Source organism: Meles meles, chromosome 3, assembly GCF_922984935.1.
Source record: "Meles meles chromosome 3, mMelMel3.1 paternal haplotype, whole genome shotgun sequence".
Lineage (NCBI taxonomy): Eukaryota > Metazoa > Chordata > Mammalia > Carnivora > Mustelidae > Meles > Meles meles.
The window spans coordinates 157,142,194-157,158,477 of NC_060068.1; the positions used below are offsets into that span (position 1 = coordinate 157,142,194).

At 42.7% G+C, this 16,284-nt stretch overlaps 1 protein-coding gene across 1 annotated transcript in view; it reads left to right on the top strand.

Moving 5' to 3' along the window:
- The first annotated feature begins 5,792 nt into the window (after positions 1–5,792).
- SLC45A2 (solute carrier family 45 member 2) overlaps positions 5,793–16,284 on the top strand; it is a 33,505-nt gene continuing 23,013 nt past the window's right edge. The window contains exons 1-2 of the mRNA XM_046000722.1: positions 5,793–6,177; positions 7,980–8,156. Of these exons, the coding sequence (XP_045856678.1) occupies positions 5,793–6,177; positions 7,980–8,156 (562 nt within the window). The remainder of the gene's footprint in view (positions 6,178–7,979; positions 8,157–16,284) is intronic.

The following is a 16,284-nucleotide window of genomic DNA, read 5'->3' on the forward strand; positions in this document are numbered from 1 at the left end:
ATTTTTAATAAAGAAGTACATCTCAATAGTGAAGTGCTGTCAGTTCCATCTTCATAGCTCTGGACCAGTCCTTTCTGCCCAACACCCTTTGTGCCTTCATTCAGGCCCCTGTTATCTCTGCCCTGGCTTACTGCTCAGCTTGCCTACCTGACTTCTGACCTCCAGTATGACTGCCTTCATTTTTTTTGTATCATGTTTACTCTACTGGTAATCTTTATCCTACCAAACTGGTCTTCAGTCCTGCGAAATTCCTCAGTGGTCCTCTCTTTTTCTTGTATAACAAAATATAAATGCATTTATATATATATTCTTTATTTATAACAAGACTTCTCCCTAGCTGTCTAGTCACACCCACACTCCCTGCTCCCCAGCACTTTACAAGGCACTGCCTTAAGTTCCTAATTATAAGGCGCTCTCTCTTGCTTCCATTCCTTTCCATATTCTGTAGCGTTAAGCAGCACTAACAATACTCCTAGTCCCTTTTGCTCCACATTGCTGATTTAGCAAACTGAGACTTGGCTGAAACACAGCCTTTGTGAAACTTCCTGTGTTTCTCAGCCCTAGGGCAGTTTCATACAGTGGTTGTGAAATTTGGAGTCAGAAAGGTCTTGGGTTCAAATATCACTCAATCACTCTGGTGTCTAGGACAAGGCCTATGATGTGCCTGGAACATCCTAGGTGCTTAGTAATTTTTAATTCTGTTCTTAGGGCCCCTTTCTATGTTTCCGTTGCACTTTGTATATTTCTCCAAAGATATTCATTGCTTTTAATGTAGTTTACATAACTCTTCACGAGTCATAAGCTGCTAAAGTAGTTGCTTTAGCACACAGAATAATCATCTGGAGATACTGTTAAAATACGGATTTCTAGGCCCACCCCTAGAGATTCTCATACACTATGTCTAGGGCCAGACCCATGAATCTGCAATTTTGCCAAGCTTCCAGCTGATTATCATACTGCTGGTTCAAAGCCCACACTTTGAGTGGCACTGTCCTAATGGATATGAACCAAGTCTTTTCCCCTTTGTTACTATCATAATAGGTGCTCAAAAAATATCTGCTGAAGGGCTGATAAGGGGAAGAATAAAAGCTAGTTGGCATAAATCTGTAAATAAACAGATGGGTTAGCTCAAAATACTGATTTCTGTGATTAATTGACTTCATATCAAATGTTTGAATGAAAAATTGTTTTTTGTAGAGTATAAACTTTTAAAAAATACATGTATATAAGTAAAGTTAATAATAGTTTTTTTAAAAGATTTTATTTATTTGAGAGAGAGAGAGAATGAGAGAGAGTATGAGAGAGGGGGAGGATCAGAGAGAGAAGCAGACTCCCTGCTGAGCAGGGAGCCCAATGCAGGACTCCAGAATCATGACCTGAGCTGAAGGTAGCTGCTTAACCAACTGAGCCACCCAGGCACCCAATAATAGCTTTTGTTAGTGACCCATATTTTGCTTCTGAAGAGTCTAAGACCTTGTGCAGAAAATGCTACACTTTCTCTTTTGTTGATCTTTTGACAAAGTATAGACTTAGGAATAGGCAAAGGGGCAGATGAGAAGAACGTAGGAAGCTATAAGAAGGATGGAGGAGAAGCAGGAAATTGAAGATGGCAAATTCTAATGAAGGACAGATTATATTCTTGAGTACATAGAAATTTTATTCTTGAATGTATAGTTTGATATACACTGATTTGCACTTCTCTCTTGATCCTACAATGTAGGAAGTGATACAAACTGTATGGTGATAAATAAATCCCATGGAACAAGATGACTGGCTGCATCCAGACCTCTTTGTATTCACGTCACTCCTCCAAGCACATTCTTTTTTTTGTTTGTTTGTTTATTTTCAGCGTAACAGTGTTCATTGTTTTTGCGCCACACCCAGTGCTCCATGCAGTACGTGCCCTCCCTATTACCCACCACCTGGTTCCTCAACCCCCCCCCCCCACCCCCACCCCCGCCAAGCACATTCTTGACTTCAGTTACAATTACATTTCACTTTATAATTTGCAAAATACTCTTCCCTATGTCACATCAGTTGCCTTCAGCTGGCAGTGACAATATCCAAAATATGAAATGTTTTGGCTCACATACCTCGAATCCAGAAGGATTTTAGAGTTGCCTGAATCTGGTCACCCAGACCCTACTTCCCTACATTCTTTTGGCTCTGCCAACTTGCCAACCTCCTCAGCCTGGTAACAAGTACTGGATCTCATACCATACACAAGGATATCCAGAAGAAGAGATGGTCTCAGAAACCATTAGAAAATCTTGTCTTGTGTCTCTTTTGATGGTCAGTCCTACACCAGTCTTTATCAGAGAAGGTAGGGTTGTCCTTAGATAAAACCAGCCTACTCCTGGATGTCCCCTGGACTCAGCTAGCTGGAAGCACGTGAGTGTGTGTGGAAGGGGTGGATTCTGAAATCTAATCCAGGTCCCATCAGGATGGAAAGAGTGGAGAAGGGATATTGGGTAGACAGGCCAAAACATTCATTACATATAGTATCCCAGTCTCTCTTCAACAATCACAGGGGCAGGTGGGGGCAAATTTCTTCATTGTACAGATGAGAATGCAAGGCTCAGATGGTCTTAAACCTTCTTTGTTCACGTCTCCCTTTGGGCCTGAATAATTTTTTCATGGTTGCCCTAGGTCAAAAGAAATATCTAACCATTCAATTTATAAATAATTAGGTCCCAACAACTTCAGTATTTATGCCCTAACAGCTAATTTGCTGTTTGAAAAAATAATACACATAAATTGAGAGAAAGCATTTTTATTTATTTATTTTTTTTTAAGATTTTATTTATTTGACAGAGAGAAATCACAGAGAGGCAGGCAGAGAGAGAGGAAGGGAAGCAGGCTCTCCGCTGAGCAGAGAGCCCGATGTGGGACTTGATCCCAGGACCCTGAGATCATGACCTGAGCCGAAGGCAGCGGCTTAACCCACTGAGCCACCCAGGTGCCCCCAAAGCATTTTTATTTTTATTTCATTTTTAACACACTTATGGCTCATATATGTGTTGGACATTGTACAGCTTCTCATGCCTCAAAATCAGACTGGACACTACTACCCCCATTTTCTGTTCCACATTTGTCTTCATATACTGTTGGCTTCTTTGAAAGAATTAGAGTGCAATCTTATGTTGAAAGTGTGAACTATTTCATCGATAGTTGAAGTGGTGTCTGACAGATGTTGAGTTTCACTCTGTTTACTATCTTCGAAATTTTAAATATCCTGAGGCACCCCTTTGAGTTTAGTGTGGTGTCCTGGGGCATCTTGGCACACAGTTTGGGAACTGCCAGTTTAAGTGATTTGCCCAAGAAGATACTGCTAAGAAGAGGCAGAACCAGAATTTAAATTTTAATATTCTGACTCTGAGTCTTGGTCTTGAACCATTTTAGGGTCCTCCCCTTAAGATTGTGTTCCTCTTGCCCCAGAGACTTTTCACTTGAACTCATGGTCCAGCAAAGAAAATATGACCCACTCAGAGTCTTTAAAACAGAGGAAATTTATTCTTAAACCATAAACAAAAATAAACTCAAAATGGATTAAAGACCTACGTGTGAAAGCTAAAACCATAAAATTCCTAGGAGAAAACATAGGTAGTAATTTCTTTGGCATCGGCTGTAGAAACGTTTTTCTAGATATGTCTCCTCTGGCAAGGAAAACAAAAGCAAAATTAAACTATTGGAACTACAACAAAATAAAAAGCTTTTCAACAACAAAGGAAACCACCAACAGAACAAAAGGACAACCAATTGAATGGAAGAAGATATTTGCAAATGACATATCTGATAAGGGGTTAATACCCAAAATAAGTAAAGAATTTATACAATTCAACACACACAATAATAATAATAATAATAACAACAATAATAATTCAATTAAAAATGGGCAGAGGACCTGAATAGACATTTTTCCAAAGAAGACATACAGAGCCAACAGACACATGAAAAATCCTTAACATCACTAATCATCAGGGAAATACAAATCAAAACCACAATGAGATAATCACTTTATGGCTGTCAGAATGACTAAAATAAAAAACAGAAGAAAAAACAAGTATTGACAAGTATGTGGAGAAAAAGGAATCCTCCTGCACTTTTGCTGGGAATGCAAGCTGATGTAGCCACTGGGGAAAACAGTATGGAGGTTCCTCAAAAAATGAAAAATAAAATTACCTTATGATCCAGTTAATTCCACTACTGGATATTTGCCCAAAGAAAACAAAAACACTAATTTGAAATGATACAGGCATCCCTATGATTCTTGTAGCAACATTTATAATAGCCAAGATAAGGAAGCAATCCAACTGTCCACTGATAAGGAATGGATAAGAAGATGTGGTATATATATACAATGGACTATTGCTCATAAGAAAAAGATGAACTCTTAACATATCTGACCACATGGATGGACCTAAAGGGTATAAGATTAAGTGAAAAAATCAGAGAAAAACAAATGCCATGATTTCACTCATATATGGAATTTAAGAAACAAAGCAAAGAAAAAAGGAGACCAAAAAACAGACCCTTAAATACAGAGAACAAATTGGTGGTTGCCAGAAGGGGATAGGTGGGGGATGGGTGAAATATCAATCAATCAGTCAGTCAGTCAGAAGATGTAATATAGAGAATGCCACTGATGATGAAAGAGCTGAGAAGCCAGGGACAGACAGGCAATCCAGATGTGAGCCACAACAGGGAAGCTAGGGCCACTCCTATGTCTGCAGGGGATGATGGGAAAGGTAGTGACCAGGACTAAGGAGGCAAGATTGCCTTTGGGAAGTTGGACCCACTGTGGAGATGCACCCACTGCCATGGAGAATTCAGGAAGAAGAAAGAGAAGGAGGAAAATAACATGATTTCCCTCCTGCTCCCAGTCTTCCCACCAATGCCTTCCATTGGCTCAATCTACCTAGAAGCCAGAGAGCAGGGGAGCCTGGGAAATGTGGTCTCTAATGATATAGAGCATGTGAGGAGGAGCTCAGAATGGACCTGAGCAAACAGGCAGTTGAATGATACTACAAAATGTAGTGTATACACTTTGTTCACTCAATAATCGCTTTAGCAAATACTTACTGAGGACCTACTAGGTATCAGAGATCATGTGAGATGCTTGGGGATACCATAATGACCAAAATAAACCTGATCACTGCTCTTAAAGGGATCATAGACTAACATAGGAGAAATAGAATAAACACAGAACTAATTATAATTGTGTTAAGTGCAATGAAGGGAAATGTCACAGTGCTATGAGACAGCTAGAGACTGGAGAAAGGACACGAGTTCCCACGGTTTTAAGTCTAATTAACCTTGAGGTACATGTGTAGAAACTTGTATTCAGGAAAACACAATATTTGTATCTAGAAAAAGTTTAGAAGACGATAGTGATGCATTCCTATTTTGACTTGACACCTGCATCATACAGCTCCATCATCTCAAAGCTGTGTATGTGATTGTGTGTAATAGAAGATACGTATATGTGTATGTGAGACAGAGACAGAGAGGGAGAAAGAGAACAGTACAAAGAAAGATTCCTTTAGACAAGCATTCTAAGGAGCCAGCGGGCTCACAGCAGCTAATCTCCTTCATGCTTGCCTGACCCCACCCCCTTCCCTCTCATCATAACTTGTGATCTTAGAGGCATGAAAGAATTTGAGCCCCTCCCCCAGCTCGACCATCTCTGTTGGCCGCTCGGCCGGGCTCCATGTCAAACCCAGCCTGGGCCAGAAACCTGGGGGCCACACAGAAGGTGCTGGGCTTGCAGGCAGGTTCCTCACCCTGTGGCCATGGGTGGCAACATGGGGCAGCTTGGCATTCAGACCCGTGAGTCCCTAGCCAAGGATGAACCCTTTGACCCCGTGGAGCCACCCAGGAGACCCACAAGCAACCTCATCATGCATAGCATGGCCATGCTGGGCCGGGAGTTCTGCTACGCGGTGGAGGCGGCCTACGTGACCCCAGTCCTGCTCAGCGTGGGGCTGCCCAAGAGTTTGTACAGTCTGGTGTGGCTGCTCAGCCCCGTCCTGGGCTTCCTGCTGCAGCCCGTGGTGGGATTAGCCAGTGACCACTGCCAGGCCAGCTGGGGCCGTCGGAGACCTTACATCCTCACCCTGGGCGTCATGATGCTCTTGGGCATGGCTCTGTACCTCAATGGGGACGCCGTGGTAACAGGTCAGTGCACCGCACCGGTGGGCCGGCAGGGGCAAGGGGCCCATTATGCAACTCAAGGGGAGGAGAAGGCCGATTTCTTTATGGGACGCTTCCTTAGAAATTGATTAGAACTGATTCTCTCCTAGGTTACAAAGAACTTCCACCTTGAAATGGCCCAAATTCCATGGCTTGGGGAGATCTTACTTTTAGAGACATCAGGATGCATTGCTGTTGTTTTAAAAATGTTGTTGATTTAAAAATAGGAATCATTTTTTATCTCTTTTCTCAAATGAAATATTTTTACATGTTTATTAATCGCAGTGTTCTTTGAGGTTGTGCTTTAGTTAGTATTTTGTGAAATTAATCATCTGCCAAATGACTCCATGAATACTTATAAATTACCTATACGTCCAAGTAAGAGCTAATTCTGTTCATAGCTTTATGGAGAGTCTTTCAATGGGGCAGAGCATCAGCCCATCAGCTCCAGGAGACATTTTTGCACTGCAAATTCTGGACAAAAACAAACCTGATGGTGAACACTTTTTCTTGACATTAATCAGCCACCAATTAATCAGTAACTGGGGATAGTACATAAAAACTTGCATTGAAAAAAGAATTGTCGAACTTAAAAATAGCACACATTTCAGGACCATTAACTCTCAGGCTAGCAGAATGGATTTGATAATGAAGCAGGATAATCAGCTATCATTTGCACATATTTAAAAGAGGGCATCGGCACACAAATGTAGGTTGTTTCTGCAAAATATTCACAAAAAACCCTGATAAGAATAGTTGCTTCTAGGGGGGACTACTGAATGATTTCAGAAGTAAAAAGTGGAGTATAGGCTTATTTTTTACTTATCGTTATACCGTAATCTTAAAAAATGTGCATATGTTACACATTATTCCTAAGTGACACTGAAGGCAATAGGAGATTGGGTGAGAGAATTCTGGCATGTCCACAGAGAGAGAATCATTCAGCTGTTCAAAACTGTGGAGCTGTTCTCCATTAACTGAAATGCAAAGATGTGAGGAGAGTTGGTTATAGATGAGCGTGTCCAGCCTGATCCCATTAGTCAGTGCTCCTCCGAGATGGTCCTCAGACCTGGGGCATCAGTGTCCCCGGGGGCTGTAGAGATGCAGATGCCCAGCCCCAACTCAGTTCTACTAGAGACTCAGGGAGAATCATGAAGAATCACGAGAGACAGAGCCCAATAATCTGTCCAAGCTGTCCAAGAGATGATTAAGGATGCAGTGTGAGAGGCACTGCTTTAGGGCACAGGAATATACCTTTTTCTGTATGTGTGTAAGTACATAAAGGGAGATCTGAAGGATGACTATTGGTGGGGGCTGGGATGAACCATTTCCCCCAGCTTCTCTACATTATTGGAATGGTTTACAATAAGCATGTATAATTTTTTAAACAACTTTTTAAAATGAGATATGTTATAAAATTCATACAACTCAGTGCCTTTTAATATATCCCAAGGTAGTCTAACCATCACCACTATCTAATTCCACCGTATTTTATGACCCCGAAAAGAAAACTAGTAGCTATTAGCAGCCACCCCCCCAATTCCCTCCTCCCCACCAGGCCTAAATAACCCTTCAATCTACTTCCTGTCTCTATAGATCTACCTTTTCTGGCATTCACGTGTATAATTTTATAACCTGAAAAACATAACAAAGCCATTTTTATTTAGAAAAGCAAAGCAAAATGAAAGCAAAGGGAGAAAATTTAATGACAGGACATTTTGGTGGAAATAAAAATGCAAATCATTCCAAAGCAGGATTTAGGTGATGTATATTTATTTCCTTTTTAGCTTTGATTGCTGATCCAAGAAGGAAGCGGATTTGGGCCATAACCATCACCATGATAGGTGTAGTTGTCTTTGATTTTGCTGCTGACTTCATTGATGGGCCCATTAAAGCCTACTTATTTGATGTCTGCTCCCAGGAGGATAAGGAGAGAGGCCTCCACTACCATGCCCTCTTCACAGGTAGGGAATATTCCAGAAAGTCTCCCCGTAAGCTCCCCAGACAGGGAGGCACTTCCACGGAAGCCATTTAGTGTCTCTACACGTCAGTTTTTGAATGAATGGATCTGTTGATGGAATGTTCCCATCACGCGGGCTCTGTCTTTCAGTACGTTTCTCTGAACAAATCAGCTTGTGACTGGGCTCTGGAGGTTTTGCAAAGGAAGTTTACAGAAGAGCTTTCTGAAGAACCATTTGTGGAGACATTTTCAACTGCAATGAAAAGGGGCCCTTGTGCACTTTACTTTTTCTTTTTCTTTCTTTTTTTTTTTTTAATCAGTAATGTAGCAGCAGCATTACTTAGGGGCTTGTTAAAAATGCAGCTTCCTGGCCTCTCCTCCAGTTATTTTGATTCAATGGGTTTGAGATGGGGTTCAGAAGTCTGCATTTTAAATGACTATCCTGGATGATTCTGTGGCAAGTGTGCTAAGAACCACAATTTAAAACTAAAAATAGAAACAAACCAAGCAAATTAAAAAGAAAAGAAGAAGAAAAAGAAATCCACATGTGGTAGAGATTTCTTAATTATATAAGGAGTTGGCATTTCCTCAACCTCCTGGTTTGAGAAAGGCCATGCCAGAAGGACAGTGAGGGGCTCTCTCTAGTTCTTGGGGCTGTTGTCAGCCTCCTTTGATTGCTGTTGGTCATTCATTTAGAACAAGGCTAGCAATGTTCAATATGCATTTATAGAGCACCCGTCGGGACTATGCTAGGACCCTGGGGAGGAGGTTTACACATTAGACTACAGGGTGATCCTGGCCTGGGAGGGTTTTCATATCTAGCTGAGGGGGGTGCTCTATCAGTCCACCTTATTTGTTGTCTTTATGGCCCAGCCAATATACTTATTTTATGTTTTGATATGTTCTATCTCCATTCATGGTCAGGTAGGTCCCATGAGAAGCAGGATCTTGAGTTTGGCTCAGTTTATGTTTCCACAGCCAAGAGCAGTGCCTGTACATGGCAGCTGTTGGGTCAATACTGGGTCATTTGTGTCAACACTGGAATGGTGACCTTTGGAAGAAGGGGGCTGCCCAGCCAAGACAGTGGTTCTTCCTTGCCTTAGGGAAGATGGAGGAGCAGGAGTCCAGCCCATCTGTCGGTGGCCCCTGACCACCGTGTCTGCAGCTAGAGGGTCTCAGAATAGAGATCTGAGCCGCATTCTTCTGACTTAAATCCCATGCTCCTTCATCATCCCATCGACATCAGGGGATTTTTTGGCTTTTGGACCTGACATATTGAGAGGTTTTTTGCTCTAAAATACTTTGGGCAATGTGGCTACCCTTTCCCCAGCTCATGTCAGTGTTAGTCCTGGCCAGTCTCTCCTTTTTTGCCCCTAATATTAGAAGATTGAATATGGAAGACTAACACATGGTAATATTTCAATGAGTCTGAGAAAATATCTTAAGGTTTTCTGTTGATATTAGTGTATGGTGGTCTCAGAAAACATGGCATAATTTTCATATTACCTTGGTTCAGACTTTCACTTACATCTTATCTGAGCTTTAGTACTTTTCCCTTAACTGTCTCTCCAGTCTCTAATCTCTTCCTATTTCGTTGGAATCAACGCACAGCTTTCAGATTCATATTCCTTAAAGACAACTATGACAAAGCCACTTCCCATTCTCCCACCTGCAGTGGCTCCCCATTTGCCTACTGGATAAAGAACAAATTCCTAGACAGGGTTCAAGACTCCCCCTAATGTTCCCATCCTACTCTTCAAGCTTTACTTCCCATCACTCCCTCCACATTTTCTGTGCTCTGAACAATTTCCAGCATATTCCTTGGGGCAGAGGCAGAGGTCTGTTTTACTCACTGCATCCCTTACCCTTCAGCACAGCCCAGCCTGGCATATCATATGTGCTCAAAATAAATACTAATGGAAAAAACCGAAAGAGCCTGCCCTTTTCTGTTCGAACTTCAAAATTCCCTTCCCTCTTTCTCCTTTTGGAAATCAAAGTTGCTTGGAAACCTTCCACCCACTCCCTGGGGAGAAGATCCCCTTTCTTCTAAATTGCAGGCAAAAAACTTGGTCAGGGACTCTACCCATAAGTGATCAAAGCAGAAGTTTATCAAGTAGATGAACACAGAGGTATGGGGGCGCCTGGGTGGCTCAGTGGATTAAGCCACTGCCTTTGGCTCGGGTCATGATCTCAGGGTCCTGGGATCGAGCCTCGCATCGGGCTCTTTGCACTGCAGGGAGCCTGCTTACTCCTCTCTCTCTGCCTGCCTCTCTGCCTACTTGTGATTTCTCTCTTTGTCAAATAAATAAATAAAATCTTAAAAAAAAAACAAAAACCCACAGAGGTATGGGCAAGGTGGGTAAGTCCAGCAGGAAAAGATGGCAGAGGCTACAGTTCCTCTCACACATACCCTAAACTTCACTGCCCTTGGGGTCTGTGACATCTGCTCAGGCTGCCAGAACAGAACACCACAGTCTAGGTGCTTAAACAACAGAAATTATGTTCTCACACCTTTGAAGGCTGGAAGTGCAAGATCAAGGTGACTGCAGGCTTGGTTTCTGGTGAGACTGCCCTTCTTGGTCTTTACCGGGCCATCTCTGACCTCACATGGCCTTTCCTTGGTACACACGTTCCTGGTCACTCTTCCTCCACTTATAAAGACGCCGGCCCTGGGGCGCCTGGGTGGCTCAGTTGATTAAGCATCTGCCTTTGGCTCAGGTCATGATCCTGGGGTTCTGGGATTGAGCCCTGTGTCAGGCTGCCTGCTCCGTGGGGAGTCCGCTTCTCCCTCTCCCTCTGCCCCCACTTGTGTGCTCTTTCTCTCTCTCAAATAAATAAATACAATCTTAAAACAAACAAACAAATAATCCCATAGTCCTCTGGGTTATGGCCCCAACCTTATGATCTCATTTAACCTTAATTACCTCCTTAAAGGCCTAATTTCCAAATGTAATCACATTGGGGCTTCAACATGTCTCTCTCTCTCTCTTTTAAGATTTTATTCATTTATTTGTCAGAGAGAGAAGCAGGCTCCCTACTGAGCAAGGAGCCCGATGTGGGACTCCTGGGATCTGAGCCCAGGATGCTGGGACCATGACCTGAGCTGAAGGCAGTGCCTTAACCAATTGAGTCACCCAGGCACCCCTCGACATACGTCTCTTTTAAAGAAAGTGGGGCGCCTGGGTGGCTCAGTGGGTTAAGCCTCTGCCTTCGGCTCTTGTCATGGTCTCAAGGTCCTGGGATCGAACCCCACATTGGGCTCTCTGCTCAGCAGGGAGCCTGCTTCCCCCTCTCTCTCTGCCTGCCTCTCTGCCTACTTGTGATCTCTGCCTGTCAAATAAATAAATTTAAAAAATCTAAAACAAACGAACAAAAAAAAAATGAAAGAAAGAAAGAAAGAAAAAAGAAAGAAAGCAACTCCCACAGACTTCTGCTTGTTTCTCATTGGGCAGAATTAGGCCACATGAGCACCCAGAGGCCTGGGAGGTTGGAAAAGTGAGGCTTTGGAGGAGGGTGGAAGAAGCAAATCCCTAAACCAAATTTTAGTTCTGTTAGCCAGGAGGAAGGGGTAATTATTATGGAATGGGTCAAAGCCAGCAGCTATCCCATAGACTACAAACACAATGGAGTGTTAGCTTAAAGAGAACAATTAAAGGCCAAGACTTACAAGAAAGAACTTTCAAAGCCCAGTCTATTAGTGAATAATTGAGAGGTAATTGTATTTTAAAATGATACTCCAGTTCACAATGTTACCTGATCAAGTTTAGTTTAGGACTGTTCACAATCTCCCGTATATTCTAATTCAGTGTATATTTATCTTTCTCTTTTACAAGATTTTGTAAACTACATTATTTATAAAAACATGAGGGTTTACTTCTGCACAGCATCTAACCCATTGCCTTGTTGACAGCAGGTACTTAGAAATGTTAGTTGCATAAAAGGAGACTCTTGGTTTCATACCTCAGCTTATATTTCCTGCAGTTTTCCATCAAGTTGATGGCAAATTGGACCAATCAGGTATGCTCATTTAGTACCTTATTTTGTCTCTGACTAATACTGAACTCTGAATTCCAGCCAACTGTCTCTGGTTATAAGGGGGACCCCTGAGGGTGTTTGGATAGTTCAAAGCAAGTTTTTCTTTTGTTTTTTTCTCCTATTAGAAAAAAATAAAACATCTTCCCCTTCTAAAACAGTACAGTGAATTCTCATCTTGTTTAAAGCTTAGATTCTAAAAGCTTATCACTTAGGCAGGATTATTGATAAGCATAGAGTCTATATTATTCTTAAATATCTCTTAGATCACACATAAAATACAGTGTGCCTTGTTTTGTGGGCACAGGCCTGCATAGTGATGGGTAGATATAAAAATATCTGCAGAAACATCTCCTCTTTAATATTTACTCTGAACATGGGCTCAATGAATGGGACAGAAGATAGGGTCACTTGTATTATTTAAAATGTTACTCTTTCTCTCTGTCCCCCCTTCTTTTCAAAGTGTTAATCGTTGAACTCTGTCCAGTTAAACATGTGTGACCCCACCATAGTGTCCCTGCTCTGAATGGAAGACCACATTGAAAAATGGAGTGCAAAATAACCAGCAATGCATTATCATATTCATGCATATTATAGGCCAGACCTCAATTCATTTATATGAACTTGACAAAGAGATGTCTATAGCATTCTGTGTAACTCAAGCATTTATGATAAAGGCACATTCGGGGTCAGAGCCTGTTGTAGTGTGGGAATGTAGATGAGCTTTGGTGGGGTGAAGTCCAGAGTTGACAACCAAGAAAGAATTCTTGAGATGTCTTTGATACAAAATGGTGGTTTTAGTCAAGCAGGAGGGGAGGACAGAACCCATGGACAGAAAGAGCTGCTGTACCTGGGATGTGAGGGGTGGTTGGTTATATACTTGGGATTTGGGGCTAGGGTTTCCAAAGTTTCCAAAAGAACTTCCATATGCTAAAGAGGACCCACAGGATACCTGAGGCCTTTGCCATCGTCAATTCAGGTCCTTTTCCCCTCTAGGAAGGCATTAACATGAAGACAGTTGGGAGGTTCCTGGAGGAATATCACAAAACTCCCATGGTGGGGGTTGGGGTGGGAGAAGGTGGGGGGGGGCTGTTCCAGGGTGTCAGCTTGTGCTTTTCTTGGGTCCCCCAATAATGGGTCCATGGTCAAAGGAGCGAGACTGATACAAAGCGAAGCATCAAGTCAAGCAAAGCTTTATTTCGCGCCAAGCATCAAGAATCAAACCGGCCGTCAAACAGACCCGTTGGGGCAGCTCCTTACAGAGAGGGTGACCTCTCTCTTCTTTACAGAATAACTTTTAAGGGCAAAGGCCATGTGGTTGGGCCTGGCCACGCATAGGTGGCCGATGAGATTGTAACACAGAGAAAGCTGCGCAGTCCTGCTAGGGCACACATAAGTGACCAACTGCATTACAGTTTACCCTATAGTAGATATTTGAACTAGCCTATCACCTTGGTCAGAATTGGTGCCCAACAGGCACCCAAAGCGCAGGGCCCATACTCCTTGGTAGCTAGGGAGACAGTATGCACCCCCACTGATTGAATACCTCCGCCTGGCCTGACCCACCCTTGTATTTGGGCTTTGTTACCTGGGACTGGTTTCTGGGACTTGTTTTTAAGTAAGTTCCCTGGATTGGGAGTGAGACCATATGATACTTGACTTTCTCTGCTTGACTTATTTCGCTCAGTATAATCTCTTCCAGTCCCGTCCATGTTGCTACAAAAGTTGGGTATTCATCCTTTCTGATGGAGGCATAATACTCCATCGTGTATATGCACCACATCTTCCTTATCCATTCATCCGCTGAAGGGCATCTTGGTTCTTTCCACAGTTTGGTGACCGTGGCCATTGCTGCTATAAACATTGGGGTACAGATGGCTCTTCTTTTCACTACATCTGTATCTTTGGGGTAAACACCCAGCAGTGCAATTGCAGGATCATAGGGAAGCTCTATTTTTAATTTCTTGAGGAATCTCCACACTGTTCTCCAGAGAGAGTGGCTGCACCAACTTGCATTCCCACCAACAGTGTAAGAGGGTTCCCCTTTCTCCACATCCTCTCCAACACACGTTGTTTCCTGTCTTGCTAATTTTGGCCATTCTAACTGGTGTCAGGTGGTATCTCAATGTGGTTTTAATTTGAATCTCCCTGATGGCTAGTGATGATGAGCATTTTTTCATGTGTCTGATAGTCATTTGTATGTCTTCACTGGAGAAGTGTCTGTTCATATCTTCTGCCCATTTTTTGATATGATTATCTATTTTGTGTGTGTTGAGTTTGAGGAGTTCTTTATAGATCCTGGATATCAACCCTTTGTCTGTACTGTCATTTGCAAATATCTTCTCCCATTCCGTGGGTTGCCTTTTTGTTTTGTTGACTATTTCCTTTGCTGTGCAGAAGCTTTTGATCTTGATGAAGTCCCAAAAGTTCATTTTTGCTTTTGTTTCCTTTGCCTTTGGAGACATATCTTGAAAGAAGTTGCTGTGGCTGATATCGAACCCTCTTCTTTTTTTTTTCTTTTTTTTAATTTTTTTTAATATTTTATTTATTTGACAGAAATCACAACTAGGCAGAGAGGCAGGCAGAGAAAGAGGAGGAAGCAGGCTCCCTGTGGAGCAGAGAGCCCGATGTGGGGCTCGATCCCAGGACCCTGGGATCATGACCTGAGCCGAAGGCAGAGGCTTTAACCCACTGAGCCACCCAGGTGCCCCTCGAACCCTCTTCTTTTTTTTTTTTTTTTCCCTCGAACCCTCTTCTTAACTGAAGTATTTCTGAACTCTTGTTTCCTCACAGGGATGCTTGCACAATGTTTTATTTTGATTTGTTTTGTTTTAAGAATTTATTTGATAGAGCAAGAGAGGACAAGCAGGGGGAGGGGCAGACGAAGAAGGAGGAAACAGACTCCCGGCTAAGCAGAGAGCCCAATCCCAGGATCCTGAGATCATGACCAGAGCCCAAGGCAGAAGCTTAACCAACTGAGCCACTCAGGCGCCCCCACAATGTTAATAAATATACTGTCAAATGCCCAGAGCGAGAGATCATTTAAAAGGATCAAACACCAAATGTCTATATTTAGTTCATTTCCGCTGTTCCCACTGGGCTTATAAAACCCATCAAAGTTTTATTTGTGGTAACTCAGAGAGGAACTTGCCCCATGTCCAAGGAACTTGTGGAGTACAACCTCTTTCAACTTTTCTGGTTTTTTTAATATCCCAAAGTATGCATATAAATGCTCAGGTTACAAATGATCTGATTAGAGTTAATTAAAGGCGAAGGAAAGGGTCTTAAAAATGAAGTTTAGGCACGGGCTCCTGTGAGTGAACCTTGCACGCGGGTGGAAAAGCTGCTGCATTTCGTGTTAGAGTCTGAGCGCTGTCTCCTTCATGAGTAACTGTCACCTGAGTGGTTTCTCTTGTGAGCTGGGTTCCCTTTGAAGTTTCCATCCCTGGTGAACTTTCACGTCTCCTCAGTCACTTAGCTCAGAAAGGATGTGGCCAGAGCACAAGGCAAGGACACAGGAATGCCAGTTTTGTGGGCAACATGGGTGACTTAAAACAAAGCAATTCATGTCTCCAAATTGCTTTGTCTCCAAATTCTGTTCAAACGCAAGCAGTGCACCTCTCCAAGGATCTCCAAGGCTGGTTAAAGGATGTCTCCTTGGCTTCGTCCCCTGCTTGAAAGCTCTTCCCACAGATACCAAATCACCCTGGTTCGGGTCCTTGCTTTGTGACCCTCGGGTCACATAGCCCCTCCTCTGTGAGGTGTTTAAAATCATTATCTATTTTATTTATTTGTATGTTGCTTATTTTCTGCCTCTCCAAGCAACATATAAGCTTCCTGAGGGCAGGAACATTATCTTTCCTATTTGTTGCTTTAGCACTGGGACTTAGAATAGTCCTAGAATGTGCTCAAGAAGTATTGGTGGGACAAATATTCTATTTTAGCATCCTCACTGTACCTCTGAGGAAGCTGTTGTTACTGAGAGGTAAAGTGATGAGCCCAGGGTCACACAGCTGGGTAGCAGTAGGCTGGACTAGGGGCAAAACCCCACCAACATATCAACCAACTAACCAACCAGAGAGCCAGCCAACCAAAGACAT